Below are 16,485 nucleotides of genomic sequence, written 5' to 3' on the forward strand. Positions count from 1 at the left end.
TAGTAATAAACAACGGCGCATACTTACCATACTGGCCGTGAGAAACCAGAGTGCTGACCCAGGGGACTATCCAAGGTTGATGGACTCTGGGCTCAGGGACAGGCAAAACAGCAACAACCTCTGGAGTAGCCAGCTGTGGGTAAGCAGTGACCTCTAGAAGGACCAGGCCTAGGAAGGAGCAGCCAACAGCACTTAACTGCTTTTCCTGTTTTCCAGCTGCTGTTGTGCTGGAAAAAAATAATCACCCTTCTCCAGGAGAGGAGGATGACAAGCACCAGTGCAACTTTCCAGCCTGCTTCCATGTGGTGGGGTTAAACAAGCCCTGGTACCAGGGACCAAAACCAAGAGCTGCCTGTTCCCAACGGGATGGCCTCACAAGTGTGCAGCCCTGTGCATCTGCAGAGGAGCGCAAGGTAAGCCAAGGGCATGCTGCCTGCCCCTGCGCTCGTGTCTGAAAACTGAAACAGCCTAAAGAGGAGGATTGCTTAGGAATACCCTACAGCTTTGTGGTGAGGGCTCTCTCCTGCCACCTGGGTGTAAATTTCTGCAGGCAGAAAGAACAGGACATGGGCCTCCCGCAGACCCTTTCTCTGGTACCCACTGCTCCCCATCTCACACGAACAGCAGTACCTCCTGGATACCAGCCCGGTGTCAAGATCATCAGTAGGACCCAATGATATGTAATTCCAGCCTTCCTTGGCTTTCAGGTGCCAGTCAGTCCTAAAGCAGGTCTGTACTTTTGTCCCTAGCCGGAGGGATGGCCAAGGCCACTGGCCAGCACACAGCCTCTCACACTCAGCAGCAGCGTTTTGCTCCATGATGTCTCTTAAGATCAGTGGAGCCCTGAGCAATTTTAAGTTAAACAGGGCAGAACATGTAGCAACTTGATGCCATGTTCCACAGCCTCTGGGTCAGGTTTAGGACATCCTCCCACAGCTTTAGCAGAACATGAAAATCCCAGGCACAGGGTGTGAAGTGTACATACCAGGCAAGCAGAAAAGAGACTTTTCTATCACTCCAGGCAGGTCTGCTCTTTAAGTACTGACACAGCCAGAAACTGCTGATATCTGCCAACATTTCTATTAGTGCATAATGTGCTCACATTAGTTCCTCCTCTCATAAGCTTTCTATTAATGTTTGCACCTGCTCTTTCTTGTCTCCTGCTCCTTTTTGTCCTAGTAAACTCCTAGTCCTCTTCTCTGGAGCATCACCCCTGTCCCCTCTTCACTAAAAGTTATCATTATCCTAGTGTCCTGCTATCCCCTCTATACCCCACATAGTGATGTGTTCCCAAAGCCTTTTAAGAGCAAAGAACCCACTCCTTCGTAGTTCACACAATGCAAAACACAACCATTTCAGAGCAACAGAAAAAGCGTGCAAGCTGACACATAACCTGCAGTGTCTTCATCCAGCACTGTGGTCCTCAAGCTTTGCAAAGCCACCCTTCCTCTTCTTTTAAAAAGTTTCGCTTCCCCTTCTCATCTTCCCAGTTTCTACCTGACAAAAGCACTATTCACTCTCTAACTTACCTCAAGCCCACAGAGCTCAAACATCAGGGTTGTTTTTTTCTGCGCTATGAAACAGTTTGTACTACCTATTTTCTTCTCCCAAGATTTACATTTTAATTTTCAGTAAAACTGAACCTCAAACTCTACCTGTGTTGTTTCAAAGGATATACTACACTCATCTTGGAGCTGAAGAGGATGGACAGCTTTTGGGTGGGATAGTCAGAGACCAGCACATCCAAACACAATGGCTGGGGAAGTTTTTTTTTCCTGTGGCTCCCATCTCTAGTCCTCCAGGTACAGGATGTATTCTGACAATCCCCAGAGAGAAAGACACTGCTCTTGTAGAGAAAGGAAAAAAATGAACAAGACAACAATCTGATTCTCAAAGTCATTACATCATCCAAATAGCAAACTTAGTTTATTTCTAAAACAGCTGGAATCCCATATTTGACAAACTTGTAGAAAGATGGGAGCTTTCAGAACCAGGTTGACACTGAAGGAAACTTAAAACACTTTTGCTGGCAGAGATGCAGTAGTGAGGTGCCAAAGTCCCTGCCAGACAGAGCTGATGATACCAGCAAAATCTGTGCTTTTCTTAGTAGACGTTTCACAAGGAGGATGTGGGGATAGTGAGAAAGATTTGGCAGCAGAGATGTCAGTCTTCCAGCCTGAGAGTATCCTGCATTAAGAGCATCTGGTGGGTCTATGGACCCAGCACTGTCATAACAGCAAAAGCTGCAGGCATACCTTAGACCTGTCAATAGGCACAAAAACCAAAAGGGAACTTGTAATTTACTTCTCTTGATCCAGTATAAACAAGTGCACTTGCAGCAAAACATATTCTTTGGATACAGATCATAGTTCAGAAATTCTTTGGTTGTCAGACTGCATGAAATTCCCTCTATGTTTTTTTTCCCCACATGGTGACAAGTGACAGAGTTATGTGGGAAGCTGGAAAAAAGATGCTAGTGTAGTGCCAGGAGAAGGGGCATGATTCCAGCAGAGTAGAAACAGCCTTTTTCCAGAGAAAGCTCAGGCTCCAGCCCCAGTCCTTAGCAGGTGCTTCTCCCCCCTGCCACCACAGCGCTGAGGTCTCACACTGTGTGCAGCAGAACAATGGTTTCCCACAGGATTGCCAAGAGGCATTAAAGCTTGTAGGAAGGTGCCTACTATTTATCAGAGGTGGTATCTCAGGAGGTGAAGGAGAAATAGAGCACTTCTGTTTCCTCCAGGGGAACAGAAGAGGTTGTATCCTTAAATATCTACTCTATCAGTCCAAATTAAAGTCAGAGTGCTGGTTTCCAAAAACCATAGTTAAGTCAGTCTTAGCAGGAGAACTGGTGATCAAGTACCCCCGTTGCAAAAAACCACATACATACATATATATATGTGTGCATGAGTGTGTGTGTACCTTCTTCTGCAGGTATTTTTCACTCAAAGTGCCCAGAATCAAGTCCCTTGTCATGTATGTCCTTTGGACTGGTATTGTGCTGGCAGGGCAAGCAAGCCTGAACCATTGCTGACTCTGCTGACAGTGGATTTCTAGCCAAGAAGGAGGTCTGGTCTCTTGAGGCATGCTTAATTCAGGTCACTAAAAGAAAAAAAGTGACCTAGAGGAAAGAGGGGCCCAAGAAAGCTGGTTGATATTCAAGGATCACCGAGTGATGCATCCCAACAAAGATTAAGTCAGGTAAGAACACCAGGAGGCAAGCACGGATGAACAAGGAGCTCCTAGATAAGCTCAAACACAAAAAGGAAGCCTACAGAGGGTGGAAGCAAGGACAGAAAGCCTGGGAGGAATACAGAGAAATTGTCCAACCAGCCAAAGATCAGGTTAGGAAGGCCGAAGCCCTGATAGAATTAAATCTGGCCAGGGACATCAAGGGCAACAAAAAAAGCTTTTACAGGTACACCAGTGATAAAAGGAAGACTAGGGGGAAATGTGGGCCCTCTCTGGAAGGAAAAGGGAGACTTGGTCACCTGGGATATGGAAAAGGCTGAGGTACTCAACGATTTTTTTGCTGCAGTCTTCACTGGCAAGGGCTCCAGCCACACCACCCAAGACACAGAAGGCAAAGGTGGGGACTGGGGGAAGGAAGAACCACCCACTGTAGGAGAAGATCAGGTCTGAGACCATCTAACGAACCTGAAGGTGCACAAGTCCATGGGACCTGATGACATGCATCCACGGGTCCTGAGGGAACTGGTGGATGAGGTGTCCAAGCCACTATCCAGCCTATTTGAGAAGTCGTGGCAGTCCAATGAAGTTCCTGCTGACTGGAAAAGGTGAAACATAACCCCAGTTTTTAAAAAGGGAAATAAAGAAGACCCAGGGAACTACAGGCCAGTCAGTCTCACCTCTGTGCCTGGTAAGATCATGGAGCAGATCCTCCTGGAAACTGTGCTAGGCCACATGGAAATAAGGAGGTGATTGGTGACAGCCAACATGGCTTCACTAAGGGCAAACTGTGCCTGACAAATCTGCTGGCCTTCTATGACGGGGTTACAGCGCCAGTGGATAAGGGAAGAGCAACTGATGTAATCTACCTGGACTTGTGCAAAGCTTTTCACAGTGTCCCACACATCTTTGTCTCCAAACTGGAGAGGCATGGGATTTGACAGATGGACCACTCGGTGGATAAGGAATTGGCTGGATGGTCGCACTCAAAGAGTTGTGGTCAACGGCTCAATGTCCAAGTGGAGAGCAGTGACGAGTGTCATTCCTCAGGGGTCAGTGTTGGGACCGGCGCTGTTCAACATCTTTGTTGGTGACATGGACAGTGGGATTGAGGGCACCCTCAGCAAGTCTGTTGATCACACCAAGCTGTGTGGTGCGGTCGACACGCTGGAGGGAAGGGATGTGCCATCCAGAGGGACCTGGACAGGATTGAGAAGTGGGACCGTGCAAAACTCATGAAGTTCAACAAGGCCAAGTGCAAGGTTCTGCACATGGGTCGGGGCAATCCCAAGCACAAATACAGGCTGGGCGATGAGTGGATTGAGAGCAGCCCTGTGGAGAAGGACCTGGGAGTAGTAGTGGATGGAAAACTAATGTGTGCTCACAAAGCCAACTGTATCCTGGGCTGCATCAAGAGAAGTGTGGCCAGCAGGTCGAGGGAGGGGATTCTCCCCATCTACTCTGCTCTCGTGAGACCCCACCTGCAGCACTGTGTTCAGCCTTGGGGCCCACAACATAAGAAGGAGATAGACCTGCTCGAGCAGGTCCAGAGGAGGCCACAAAGATGATCAAGGGGCTGGAGCACCTCCCTTATGAGGACAGGCTGAGAGAGTTGGGGTTGTTCAGCCTGGAGAAGGGAAGATTCCAGGGAGACCTTATAGAGGCCTTCCAGTACTTAAAGGAGGCCTACAGGAAAGATGGAGAGGGACTCTGTATCAGGGCATGTAGGGATAGGATGAGAGGTAATGGTTTTAAACTTAGAAGAGCATAGATTTAGATTAGATATAAGGAAGAAATTGTTTACTGTGAGGGTGCTGAGACACTGGAACAGGTTTCCCAGAGAAGCTGTGGCTGCCCCCTCCCTGGCAGTGTTCAAGGCCAGGTTGGACGGGGCTTTGAGCAACCTGGTCTAGTGGAAGGTGTCCCTGCCCATGGCAGGGGGTTGGAACTAGGTGGTTGTTAAGGTCCCTTCCAACCCAAACCATTCTGTGATTCTATGATTTCTGACCAAACACAAAATATATCATCTGAAGATACAGGGCAAAAAGCAGGCCAAAGTGGGACAGTGTGAAGAAATAAAAATTAGTCAATATGAAATTAATAGCATTATAACTGCCTGTTATATAGTTTTATTTGAATAATCCTCTATAGTAATGTCAAAGCAGTTCATCTTGGAGTGAATATATATATATCTTCACTCACAAACAGCAGACTTTTGCACTTTCAAATTGTTTCCTGCTCTATATTGCTGTAAATAGGGCACTGATGAAAAGGAACAGCAAGAAGAATCACAGAAACTGTGCACCATGAGGAAGGGGATTTCTACCTTTCCAGGTTATCTGCTCAGTTATTTTCATCTACTTAGTCAAAATTTTTGATACTTCAACAATGGGCCAATTTCTCTTGTCAGAGGGAAAAAAAAAAAATCAACGTGAAGACAGATATATTAGGATGGGAGAAAAAAAATAAGGTGGCAACAAATGGCAATGTATAATGACCTGCTATGAAGTACAAAAAGAATTTTCTGAGAGGACCATTAAATTACTTAGCAGTATTGATGCAGAATTTCAGACAAATAGAAAAATGCACAGCAGGCCAGAAAATGCTGGTAAACTGTATAAACGCTACTTTTTGCAGAAATCAGCTGCACCATCATGCAGTTGTCCTGACAGAAGAGACCAGCTTATAAGTACAAGTTCTACTTTACAGCTAGACATGAAAGGGGAAGTACCAAGGAGGAAGGGCCTGCACTTCCCTTTTTCCTGCAATGAGTTTCCAGCTCACCAGAGATGGACTGCAAAAGGAAAGAAAGACAAAAGGGCCCAAGAAGGCACTGGCTCAGCTGCAAAGTTACATACAACTTCATGACAATACCAGGTTTGGACAGAACTGTTCTGCCTGTCCAGGCTCTGAGCAGTCTCCAAAAGCATGGATCCCAGCAGAGGCAGAGGAAGGGACAAACCACATGTAAGAGAAAGTGCATTGTTTCTTTCACAATGGGCTTTCCATAAACACTGTTAGATTCCAAAGAGAATAATTTATAGGAAATGCACAGAAATTTTCTACAGAAGGTCTTATAAATACCCATTTTACAAATGACTATTTGTGAAAAGGAAAAAAAAAATCCCACAAAACATTAAACACATACTCTTGGGTATGTATTTTCCTGTATTTGGCAAAGAGAAGGTTTAAAGAATAATCTTTCATTGCTAATAACCTGTAAAAATTCACAGAGAAAAAACCTGATTTCATCATGTACTGTTGGGGCTAGGAGGGAGTGTTTGTACTGATATATTCAAGTTGCATTTCATAATTTTTGATGCTGGCTGAGCTGATGTTAGAAAAAGTCCACAGTTCTGATAGAAAGAAGTAACAAAGACTTGGGCCAGCTTATGCAGGCACAAATCAGTTTGTAACAGTTCCTTCATTAAACAAATCATCCTTGGAAGTTAAGAATCAGGTAGGAATTTGCAGGATTTCCCTTCTGTAAACAGATGGAGGAAATCAGAAACAATTTTTCCATCCCTCTGAAAGAAGAACCAAATGACTCTCCAAATGAGTTTTAAATGCTCTTATTGCAAATAGCTGGAAATGACCACAGCCCAGCTTGTGAGACAGAAGTTGTCTTTCTCTGTAAAGCTCATAAAAAGCAGGTTCTCCATTATAAACTTCTTGGGTAGGGGGAAGTGGGGGGAAAAAACTTTGGTTCACAACATTGTTTTGCATAGGCATTCAAGTAGATCTTCAAAAGGTACTGGCTGCCCAGGCTAGTTACAAAATACCCATGCTCTCTCCTCAGTAGTGGACGCTCCTCTTTGGTATCCTATTTTGTAAGGCAGACGTCTTGCAGAGGTGAAGAAGTCATACGGATGCATCTTTGAAAAGGAAGACAGTGTCAATTGTGTTGCCACAAACAGATTTACGTACTTGATTAAGGAACACATAGGAAACCTTCTTTTGGTAGGGGGTGGGGGAGGGAGAAGAGAAAACACTGATACATTCACTACTTGCTACAAGCAAGTTATTTTGCTCTTGTAGTTGTTAACAGCTGGCAGTAGCTGTGATATGTCTGTCTTGACAGAAAATACGGATTTATTGCTTTGTGAGTAATTTTGAGTAATAAGGAACAGAATGTTAATAAATCCTTCCAGGTAGACACAGCCCTGTGGCAGAAAATATAAATATTAATTTTGAGAAGCATTCTGGCAGTTGCTAAGCATGATACTTACTTGTTGACTGTGTGATGCACGAAACCTTGTAGGATGACCATATGCTTAAAACACAGAGGATCGTAGCTAGGAACCCGAAAGTCTGGATGAGAAAACAAACAAACCACAAATACTTACAGAGCATTAGATGACACATATTCCATGAATGTATGGACACACTTGTATATCCAGCTACATATTTTATGATGTTAACAGACACAAAAAAGTTTTTTTTTTTTTTACTCCATTCTGCCAATATACTAAAAAATTGTTTCCATACTATAATAGCAGCTTATGTCTGGTCAAAGCAATGACTACAAGATAGACTGAGTGTCATATACAAGTAGGGAGAAAAAGCTGGACAGCAGCGTAGAGTCTCGCCTTCTAGACTTCTCACTAGGGTTCTGCAACAAAGAAAAGACTTTTTCTAACACCTCTGATTACAGCTTTTACTGCCCCATTCAAACAAGTCTTTCCCTGCAGTCTGCCAAATAAACAAGTCAGGTAAGTCTTCTAGTCCATTTGAATCATCTGGACTAAGTTTCTGAAAGTAATTCTTTATTCTGGAAAAGTTGTATTTCAGGTCCTGCTACTATGAAAATACTGTTGCCCACACTCAGAAGTCATGCCTGTCTCTATAAAGCCCTCCAGCCAACAGAGGCAGAGAGTATCTTCCAGTAAGTCAGCCCAGGACCCCAGTGGGTTTTAGCTCAGGAGAAACTATCTGTCTTGAACAGGGCTATGTTCCGGAGCAGGCAGCATCAAAGGCTGAAGACTGGGGTGAAATCCTTTAGGTAACTTCTAGATGCTAGAACAGCCATTTGTCAAAACTGAATTGTCTTAATTCTTCCTCAAACACATTAGTTCCAATGAGTTAAAGCAGGAGCTTTTGGTTTCAACTCTCTGACAGGGCAATTACCCACTTTAGTGGTGAGTCTGGAGTCTCACAACAAAATTTTTTTGTTGTCATTGTGTTACAGAACATTCACTGAAATGAGCTAGAAGGTCACACAAGCAAGGCAAGTCTGTAAGAAAATAAAATTACAAGTAATAGATTTCCAATGCCCTACTTAATATATTTTGCAAATAAAAAAGTGTCAAGACTAATAAACACAGTCTTACCGCTCCAGCCACAAGTCCAGACAAATTATAACTCTTGGATGCTGCTACAATTGATGCAATGAGAAGCAGAATTGTACCGATTAAATAATGAAGAAACTCCTGTAAAGACAAGCACAGCCTGCATCAGAAGGGGAAACTTATCAGGAAAGCATTTCAGTATGCCTCAGAATGAGAAAAAGTTGGCAGAGGTTACTCAAACCCAGAGGACAAAACACTGGTCAAAAGAAAAAAAAAGTTAAAAAAAAAACCACAGCAGAAAAAAACCCACCTTGTGAGTACCATACCTGACTTTCTGTTCAAAAAAGGAGAGAGGGTCAATCTTCAGACCTACTAACATCACTGAAATAAGATCTACTTACTGGGTATGGATGCAATCCTTTCAATTCAACATGGTACTGAAGGTGAAACGTATCTTTATTGCATCAAGTATGCACCTTACTTAGAGACAGTTGTGGAGGAAGGAAGAAGCCTTAAAGATGTATTTCTCTAGCCTATATGAAATGGCAATAAATGGCAGCACATGGCGTCAGTGGAAAACCAAATGCTCCTACTTCTGATAATCTTAGAAAGTAAGCAATGGATCTACTGCTGGATTTACTTACATCAACCAAGACTGGAAACAGGAGGGAAGCCATGAAAAGCACAACTATGCAGACACTCAGAACCAACACCCAGGCTCCTAAGTCTGTAAGAGTGACTGCAGCTGTTTTGCAGTAAAACATGGTGCCACGGGTTTTTCTGAGCGAGCACTGAGGCATCACATTTAAGCTCTTTTCTAGTGTGATGAGTATCGGTCCATTTTACCTTGTTATGAGCAGGGGTTATCTGTGGATTTAGATTTTGAATCCTCACAAAGTTTATGGCAACTAACATGGATGTTTGCAAACTGATCATGGGTTGTTTCTTTTGCACAGTGCAGTGGGCAGGAGGGTATCTGCTTATTTTATCTGCATTGCACTACCAGCATGAGCCAAGCAAATGCCATGTATAAGGGAGAGGAGAGATTCTGTCTCAAACCAAGGGAGAGAGAATATAGTCCCCAAAGGAAATTGTTCAAGGCAATCCCAGAAGAGAAATAGTGTATCGTACGATAACACAGTTTCCCTCTGCTCAGATGTTTTTTATAAACAGCTAAGGAGGATCTTTGCCATAAAGTAGGCTCTGAGCATGCAACTTGCTTTCCTCATTTGTAACCTTGTTTCAGGTAATTGCAATCTCAACCCTTACTTTTGCTAGAATAAATTATTTCCATAAGGAGGCTTCTCTGGCTAGTTCGTGATGCAGCAGGATAACCAGGCATGCCATTGCCTCCATAGAGGCACCAAATAAAACAGTGTACACAGGCCACTACTTCAGAGGAATCTGAGGGATGGGCAAAGGTGCAAACAAGTCATCAAAGGCTAAATGAGGTGGAGAACCAACCCCTGGCAGGGCCAGGAGAGTGCCCCTCTGGAGAAATACTTCCCAGCTTTAAAAGGTGTCAGTGCTGAACAACTTCTTGAGCCACTGCAGCTTTACTGACTGCAAACCACACCCCTGACTGCCATGCAGAGATCTTGCCAGCAAACTCAGCCAAACACTAGCTGTAGTTTCCCAGAGTCTCTTACAGGTTTTCCTATTCTGTGCTAAAGATACTTAAATATATGACTGAAAAGGAGGTTGGTTGTAAAAGAGCAGCAATGTTCAAGCATCACATCCCATAAAGCTTTCTGAAGCTGAGCAGCAACAAACTGCAGTGCCTTAAACTCACTGGTGACTCTGGAACATTTAGGAACGATTAAGCACACAACAAAAAACAAAAGCAGCCTATGCAGAGGTCAGAATGGCATAGTCCTGTTACAGCAATGCATACATTAAACACTGCTTTGTAAAACTGTCATTTACTAGCTTATTTCAGTCCCTGCATCTGTATTATCTCTAGATAAAGAAGTACTTTCTAGAGACAGATAGAGGTGGTACACATTTGAAAAAACAAAAAGGGGCACAAGTCTAACCATATTCTTCAGCTAAAAAGAAAAAGAAAATTAAATTTTTCTCTCTGGTTAGAATGGATGGATGGAAAAATGTTATCCTAAATCTGTAAACTACTTACATAGCTTCCATTAAACACCAACCACTTCCTGGACTTCAAAATCCCTCTATATGTCTCCAAGCTGGCTATCCCCATCCCTCTGGCCCTTCCTCTGTGGAACTAAAATGTCACTATGCATAAGGGAGACATGTTCTAAGAGGTTATTAAAACCTGTCATCCCACACTAGGATGCCGGACTCTTCTGTTAGCTGACCTGACCCAAAGCTACTGAGGAAGTTCAGGTCTCGCATTTTCTGTGCTGCTTGTTAGTTCTCTGCGAGGATATGAGAGATGGATGTGCAGCGGAAATGTGGGAATGAGGCAGGAACATCCTGCAGGATATCCCAGGAATGGCCAGGCTATGGCAATCAAGCTGATGCTCCTATTTCTTGCTATTGTTTAAGTTACCTAAAACCATACCAAAAAGAGACACATATGACTTAAATAGCACTCATAAACTTTATTTTGGGACAGGATGTAGTACATGAATTCTAATGCTATGATTTGGTACTCTAGCGATCCCTTAGCTGCTATAAATGACCTGAGCTAGGACCCATCTGCTGAAGGCTTGACAATCGGTAGCTTCTTTTCATTTGTCTCAGAATAACACTATTGCCTTCCCTGGAGTAAATCTGGATTTATACCTGTATAAAGGAGGGCAGAATCATATCCAAATAAACTAAAAAACTTACAGCATCTGCTGAACTGAGTACTAATAATAAAAGCAACAAAAGGATTTGTATACAAAGCAAAAAACAATTATGTGAAAGATGGCCTATCACTGTGTGATAGCACAAGAAAATGGGCTAAGTAATGGAGACATCAACCAACAAGAGAGGCAAGGAACCCAGACCATCTAACAGACTTACTGCAAGTGGCCAGCTAACGCAAGTGAGCTTCCTGTAGATTCTGAAAATGTGGATAATGTAGAAGAACAAAATCATAACCAAGTCGCACATGGTGACAATCTGAAAGTAGCTGTATGCACTGTAATCCGTCCACGGAGAATTATTTACACTGATGAATCCAATCAGCAGTGAGATCTGAAAGACAAAAGGGACATTACATTTTTACAATGGTGCTCAGAGGGCCGTGGAGATTATTTTAAACACAACAAAATGGCACTTAGAAAGGGAAGACAAATACCTAATGTTAAACTGGAGGATCCCAACGAAATGAAGAACAAAGTAACGAGCATGGTAACAATGTTTTAAAATTTGCTGTTAAATGAGCATTGGGAGTGGGGCAAGAGCCAACTGCAAGAAGGAAAGCAGAGTTTCAGCCTGAAGAGTACAACCTGAAGAAGTCTCTATGTACAAGAGGTCTCAAACAGAGAAGAGGCATTGGAGTGGCACCAGCAACTGAAGCATCTAAACCCCACTGACTTTCAGAAGAAAATCACTGAAAGCTGTAAAAATTAAGGTGCCCATGAACACATGCATCTTTACTTCCATTTAGTGAGATTTCTCACATGCAAAACTGGAGAATCTGGCTGCAACTGAGCTAACAGTTCTACCCTTCCTTTTCTACCACCCACAGAGCAGAAGTAGTAGCAGACTACAAGGTAGTATCATAGTAAATAATATAAACATTTGGAAGAATTGATTAATTCACCCCACCCCCAATACAATATTTATAAAGCTTTAAATGTTAACATTGTCACATAAAACTATAAAGCATTATTGTACAATTTCTTTCAGTTGTAGGCTTGCAAAGGACGAAAGCGATTTTATTTTTTTAATCTAAAACTACTTGTTTATTTTACTAATCTTGCTGCTTCTACCAGCCTGGCTAGTCTGGGTGACAAAAATAAATCCACCTAGGATATACCCAAATATTTTCTTATTACAGACTTTGTCAATGCATGCTTTCAGCCACTGTAATTTTTAGTTCAACCAAAGTCAGCCAGAAGCAGTAATGATTCACATTTTAAGTGTTTCTCCAAGAAAAAAAAAGCCAGAACTTCAAGACTGCACTATCCTTTCCTGCACACTCATCTTCCAAACTCCTAACCAACTGTATCCATTATCAGAATAATTTCCTTAAGATTAAAAGGGGAAAAAAAAAAACAACACCCAAACAACATAGCTTAGATTCTCCCTGCTGTAATTTTAACTGAGTTTCACCTGCACAGTTCTAAGCAGACAGGCTAAACATGCATCCTCAAGGGCAACCAAAATATCTATACACACATAAGAACTTCACAAGAAGTTCAGGAGAACCTGTCACCTTGGCCAAACTCCACCCAAACAGCCACATCAATGTCGTGACAGTGAACCACTTCAAAAAGAAAAGTCAATGCTCCAGGATCCTTTCCCACACAAGTGCTAAGTTATTGTTAGATCTAGTACAGCTCTATTATTTTCACTGTGGTAATCCAAGTAGTTGATATTAGCATTGTAAGTGATGCTCAGTCCAAGCCAGTGACAGGCTTCTGCACTAGAGTAAGCCTACATCTCCTCCCACCTTTGAAATAGATACAGGGTAGGAAAGACTGAGGTGCAGGGCTGGATCATGATCAGTGTGATTCATGTGCCTTTGAAAATGCATAGTATTGCCCAGTCCCCATCTCCCCAAATATGTTCCTGCCCTCTGGTGTGGGAGTGTAACATCATAGCAGCATCCTGCATGTTTAGTGCTTCTGCTGTACCACGCCTGTTCTCTGGGTCTCACGGCCTAGCCACTGAGGTATCCTAAATGCACACAGTCTTGCATCTTCTGCATGGCAGAACTTTCTGAGGTGCTACATTTCTTAGAAGACAACAAAGCAATGTTCTCTACAATTCAGCGTTTAAAGACTTCTGGCCCAGTTCTCTAATTCTGAGGTAATTAATGAAGTTTTGTCCAAACTATGTCTACATACTCCAGGTCTACATTAAGCTGTGGTTTCATGAGGGGCCATGGCCTTTGTTGTCTTCTCCTTCCCACCCTGATTTCAACTCTGTCACGTACTGGCTCCTCCACTCATCTGTGCCGAGCCACCTCAGTGTACCAAGCCAGCAGAAAAAAAAGCAAGTAGCTTTACTCTGACTCTGCAGTCACACAAAGCAGGATCAGGTGAGCAAGGGAGTGTTAGGGAGAAGCTTGGACTGCAACGGAAGGACTGAGAAGGCAGGGTGGCAGCAGCCAGTAATCACGCTGGCTCAGGCTGCCGCAGACCATCCATCTTGGTTCCTGGAATCTTACTGTCAGTTAAGCGAAGAGTCATCTGACTTTGCTGTTGAATAACTTGAACAATTAGAAGGAGATCAACAGGTCATTTACCCTATAATCTAGGACAACACCTGAAGTGATGCAAGACACACAGCTATTATTTTCATGAGAAAATGAAAACTAAATTTAATGAAATTTCATTCTATAGGAAGACTCAACAGCAAGTGCTGAATCTTGCCTTGGATAAAGGTGGGATGAGGACAACACTTCTCAACCACCAAAGGCTAAAAGAGGTCTCCCTTATTCAGATATCTTCACAATAATCAGCTCTCAGTTTCAGTTACATTGTACAAATCAAGAAAGAAGCGTTAATTCACAGAAATATTAAATCACACATTGGCTCATTTCATGCTTGAATCATTAACTTCAGCAACTTTTTTACTGTGTACAAAAGATAAGGAGGACTGGATCCTTAAAGTACAAGCACCATCCAAATAATAAGTATTAGTAAAAAAACCTCAGTTTAAACTAGAGCAAGTTCTTTCAACTTCATGTAAACAAAAAAGGTTTTTTTTTTTTCAGTTAAAAGGTATAAAAAAAAATTGAGAAGCATAAAGAACGTGAGCCATCCAAGGACAAGGTCAGAAAATTCATCTGAGGTGTTATATTCCTCAGAAATAAGAAGATACAAGGTATCAACTAGTCAGTGAAGAATCTGCTCAGCTCCTAAGAACAGGGTAGAAATGCGGATTTGAACAAACATGCTTTCCATTTCAAGTATACTTCACAATTAAAATAATTCCAAAACCAATTAGTAAAGATACTCCCTTCTTTGATTTTAGATGTGCCTCAGCACATAGGTAGAAAGAAATCACTGTGTCACAAGAGGTATTTCTTTCAACGATTTCCCTTCTTAGCATAAATTTCACAACATGAGATTTACATGCAATTTCTAAAGGGGGTTCTCTGATTGGAGGCACATAATGCTATTTCACAGGACAGTTACAAAGGGGACCATGTCAACAACTTTATTTAAACCTATGCCACGTTTGCCACACTGTATGTACTCACCACACTACATGCATTTGCCCGAAATGTCAGAAATGGAGCCACATAATATTATTTGTACTTTAAGAATGACAAATACCAAAGTTCCTACATCAGATATTGGTTTATTGTGATACACTGGGTGATGACTGTACTTTTTCCCCCCCTGGAATTCCTGTTTTCAGGGAACTTGAAATCAAGCAATAAAATGATTAATATGTAACTGTCTGTGATACAGTTCAACATGTATATTAGAAGTCAGTTTGTGGCAGAGAGAGAGAGAGAAATGAATGGCAAAGCACTGAAATGATCAAATGTTATGAATGTTCTTTATGCATCTGTGCTCAGGGGAGCAGCTTAATACATACTGAAAATAAAACCTAGAGGCACAAAAAAATTAGGACACTGCCATTTCCATTTCGATATAGTATTTCACAGATTGTGAAAGCAGCAGACATGTGACCCATAGCCAGCAAGCCAGTTAGACCAGAAGTACAGGTCAAATGATGGTCAGTCTCATTACAAGATTTCAATGTGCTCCACAAAATACACCCAGGCTTCAGACCTGCATTAAAAAAGGGGTGAGGGACACATTGCAGGACACTACTATTTAAGTGCTTTCCAGTTCCTGAAAAGCAAAACAAAGAACATATGCATCAATCAATTCCAAGGAGGGATTTTTGGATTTAAATGAAGTTCCATATTTACTCTCACAGAAGTTTATCGGCTTAAACTAATCCACTTCTTGACTTTCTATTGGACCAGATATTTGAAGTGAGTCATGAAATGTGCTTAGGAACACTGGCATATATCAGGAACTATCTCACAGTGAAGCCAACATGAGCTAAAGGCAGTCAGCAATTGCCAGGAGGCACTCAACACCTTACCAGACAGAACAGACAACATAAAAGAAAGATGGTAAGAGTCTGATTTCTCTTCTCTATTTTGAGCTGGAGACGAGGCAACCACATCCTCTGCAATGTGCCTGTGGAAAATGTTGGCTCTTGAATAGCACTAACATAAGCTCCCAAGCCTAAACTCCATTCTGATTTGAAGTGAGCACAGCTCTACTGAAAATGAAACATAATTTGCTCTTTCTTGATACCGTCTTCCTTCAAAAGCCAACCCATGGTCCCTAAAATAGGGTGAACAAGCACAGAACTTTCAAGGCTGTTAATGGGAGATGGGACGTGGGCTGGGAGATCTGATCCTCACAACAAAGAAGGGCCAGGTGTTACAGCACTGCTGCCTTTAAGTGATGAGGGCAAGGCTCAAGACCCTTTTTCCCCTGTTTTATGACATCCCTGGCTCAAGGTGCCAGGCATAGGCCAGGCCAGCCAGCCACACCCAGGGCTGGGGGGTGAGAGTGGGGCTGCAGCAGCACAATGTGTGTCCCAGTCATGTGGGAAATGTAAGGTGTGATCCAGTTATGTGTCTCGTGCACACAGCAAGGATCACTGAATTGGAGAACGGTTGAGGTTGGAAGGGGCTTCTGGAGGTCATCTTGCCCAATCCCCCTACTCAAGCAGGGACATCTAGAGTTGGTTGCCCAGGACTATGTCCAGCTAGGTTTTGAATATCACCAAGGATGGAGGGTTCACAACCTTTCTAGGCAGTGTTTGACCATCCTCATGGTGAAAAAAGCACTTTCAGATGTTCACATTGACTTTCCTGTGCCCATTGCCTCTTGTCCTGTCA

The 16,485-nt window shown here is 42.8% G+C and overlaps 1 protein-coding gene across 4 annotated transcripts in view; it reads right to left on the bottom strand.

Moving 5' to 3' along the window:
* Window positions 1–1,884: 1,884 nt before the first annotated feature.
* Window positions 1,885–16,485, bottom strand: part of CMTM7 (CKLF like MARVEL transmembrane domain containing 7) — a 31,491-nt gene continuing 16,890 nt past the window's right edge. For 3 of the 4 annotated variants that reach the window (XM_074860733.1, XM_074860735.1, XM_074860745.1), the window contains 4 exons: window positions 11,457–11,630; window positions 8,517–8,615; window positions 7,416–7,497; window positions 1,885–7,061 (listed from right to left, as the gene is read on the bottom strand). In XM_074860733.1, coding sequence (XP_074716834.1) covers window positions 7,048–7,061; window positions 7,416–7,497; window positions 8,517–8,615; window positions 11,457–11,630 — 369 coding nt within the window. In that variant the 3' untranslated portion in view covers window positions 1,885–7,047. Of the gene's footprint in view, window positions 7,062–7,415; window positions 7,498–8,516; window positions 8,616–11,456; window positions 11,631–11,733; window positions 13,940–16,485 lie in introns of those variants that run through there. The other variant, XM_074860741.1, reaches the window with a different exon arrangement.

This window comes from Strix uralensis, chromosome 1 (genome assembly GCF_047716275.1).
Source record: "Strix uralensis isolate ZFMK-TIS-50842 chromosome 1, bStrUra1, whole genome shotgun sequence".
NCBI classification, from domain to species: domain Eukaryota; kingdom Metazoa; phylum Chordata; class Aves; order Strigiformes; family Strigidae; genus Strix; species Strix uralensis.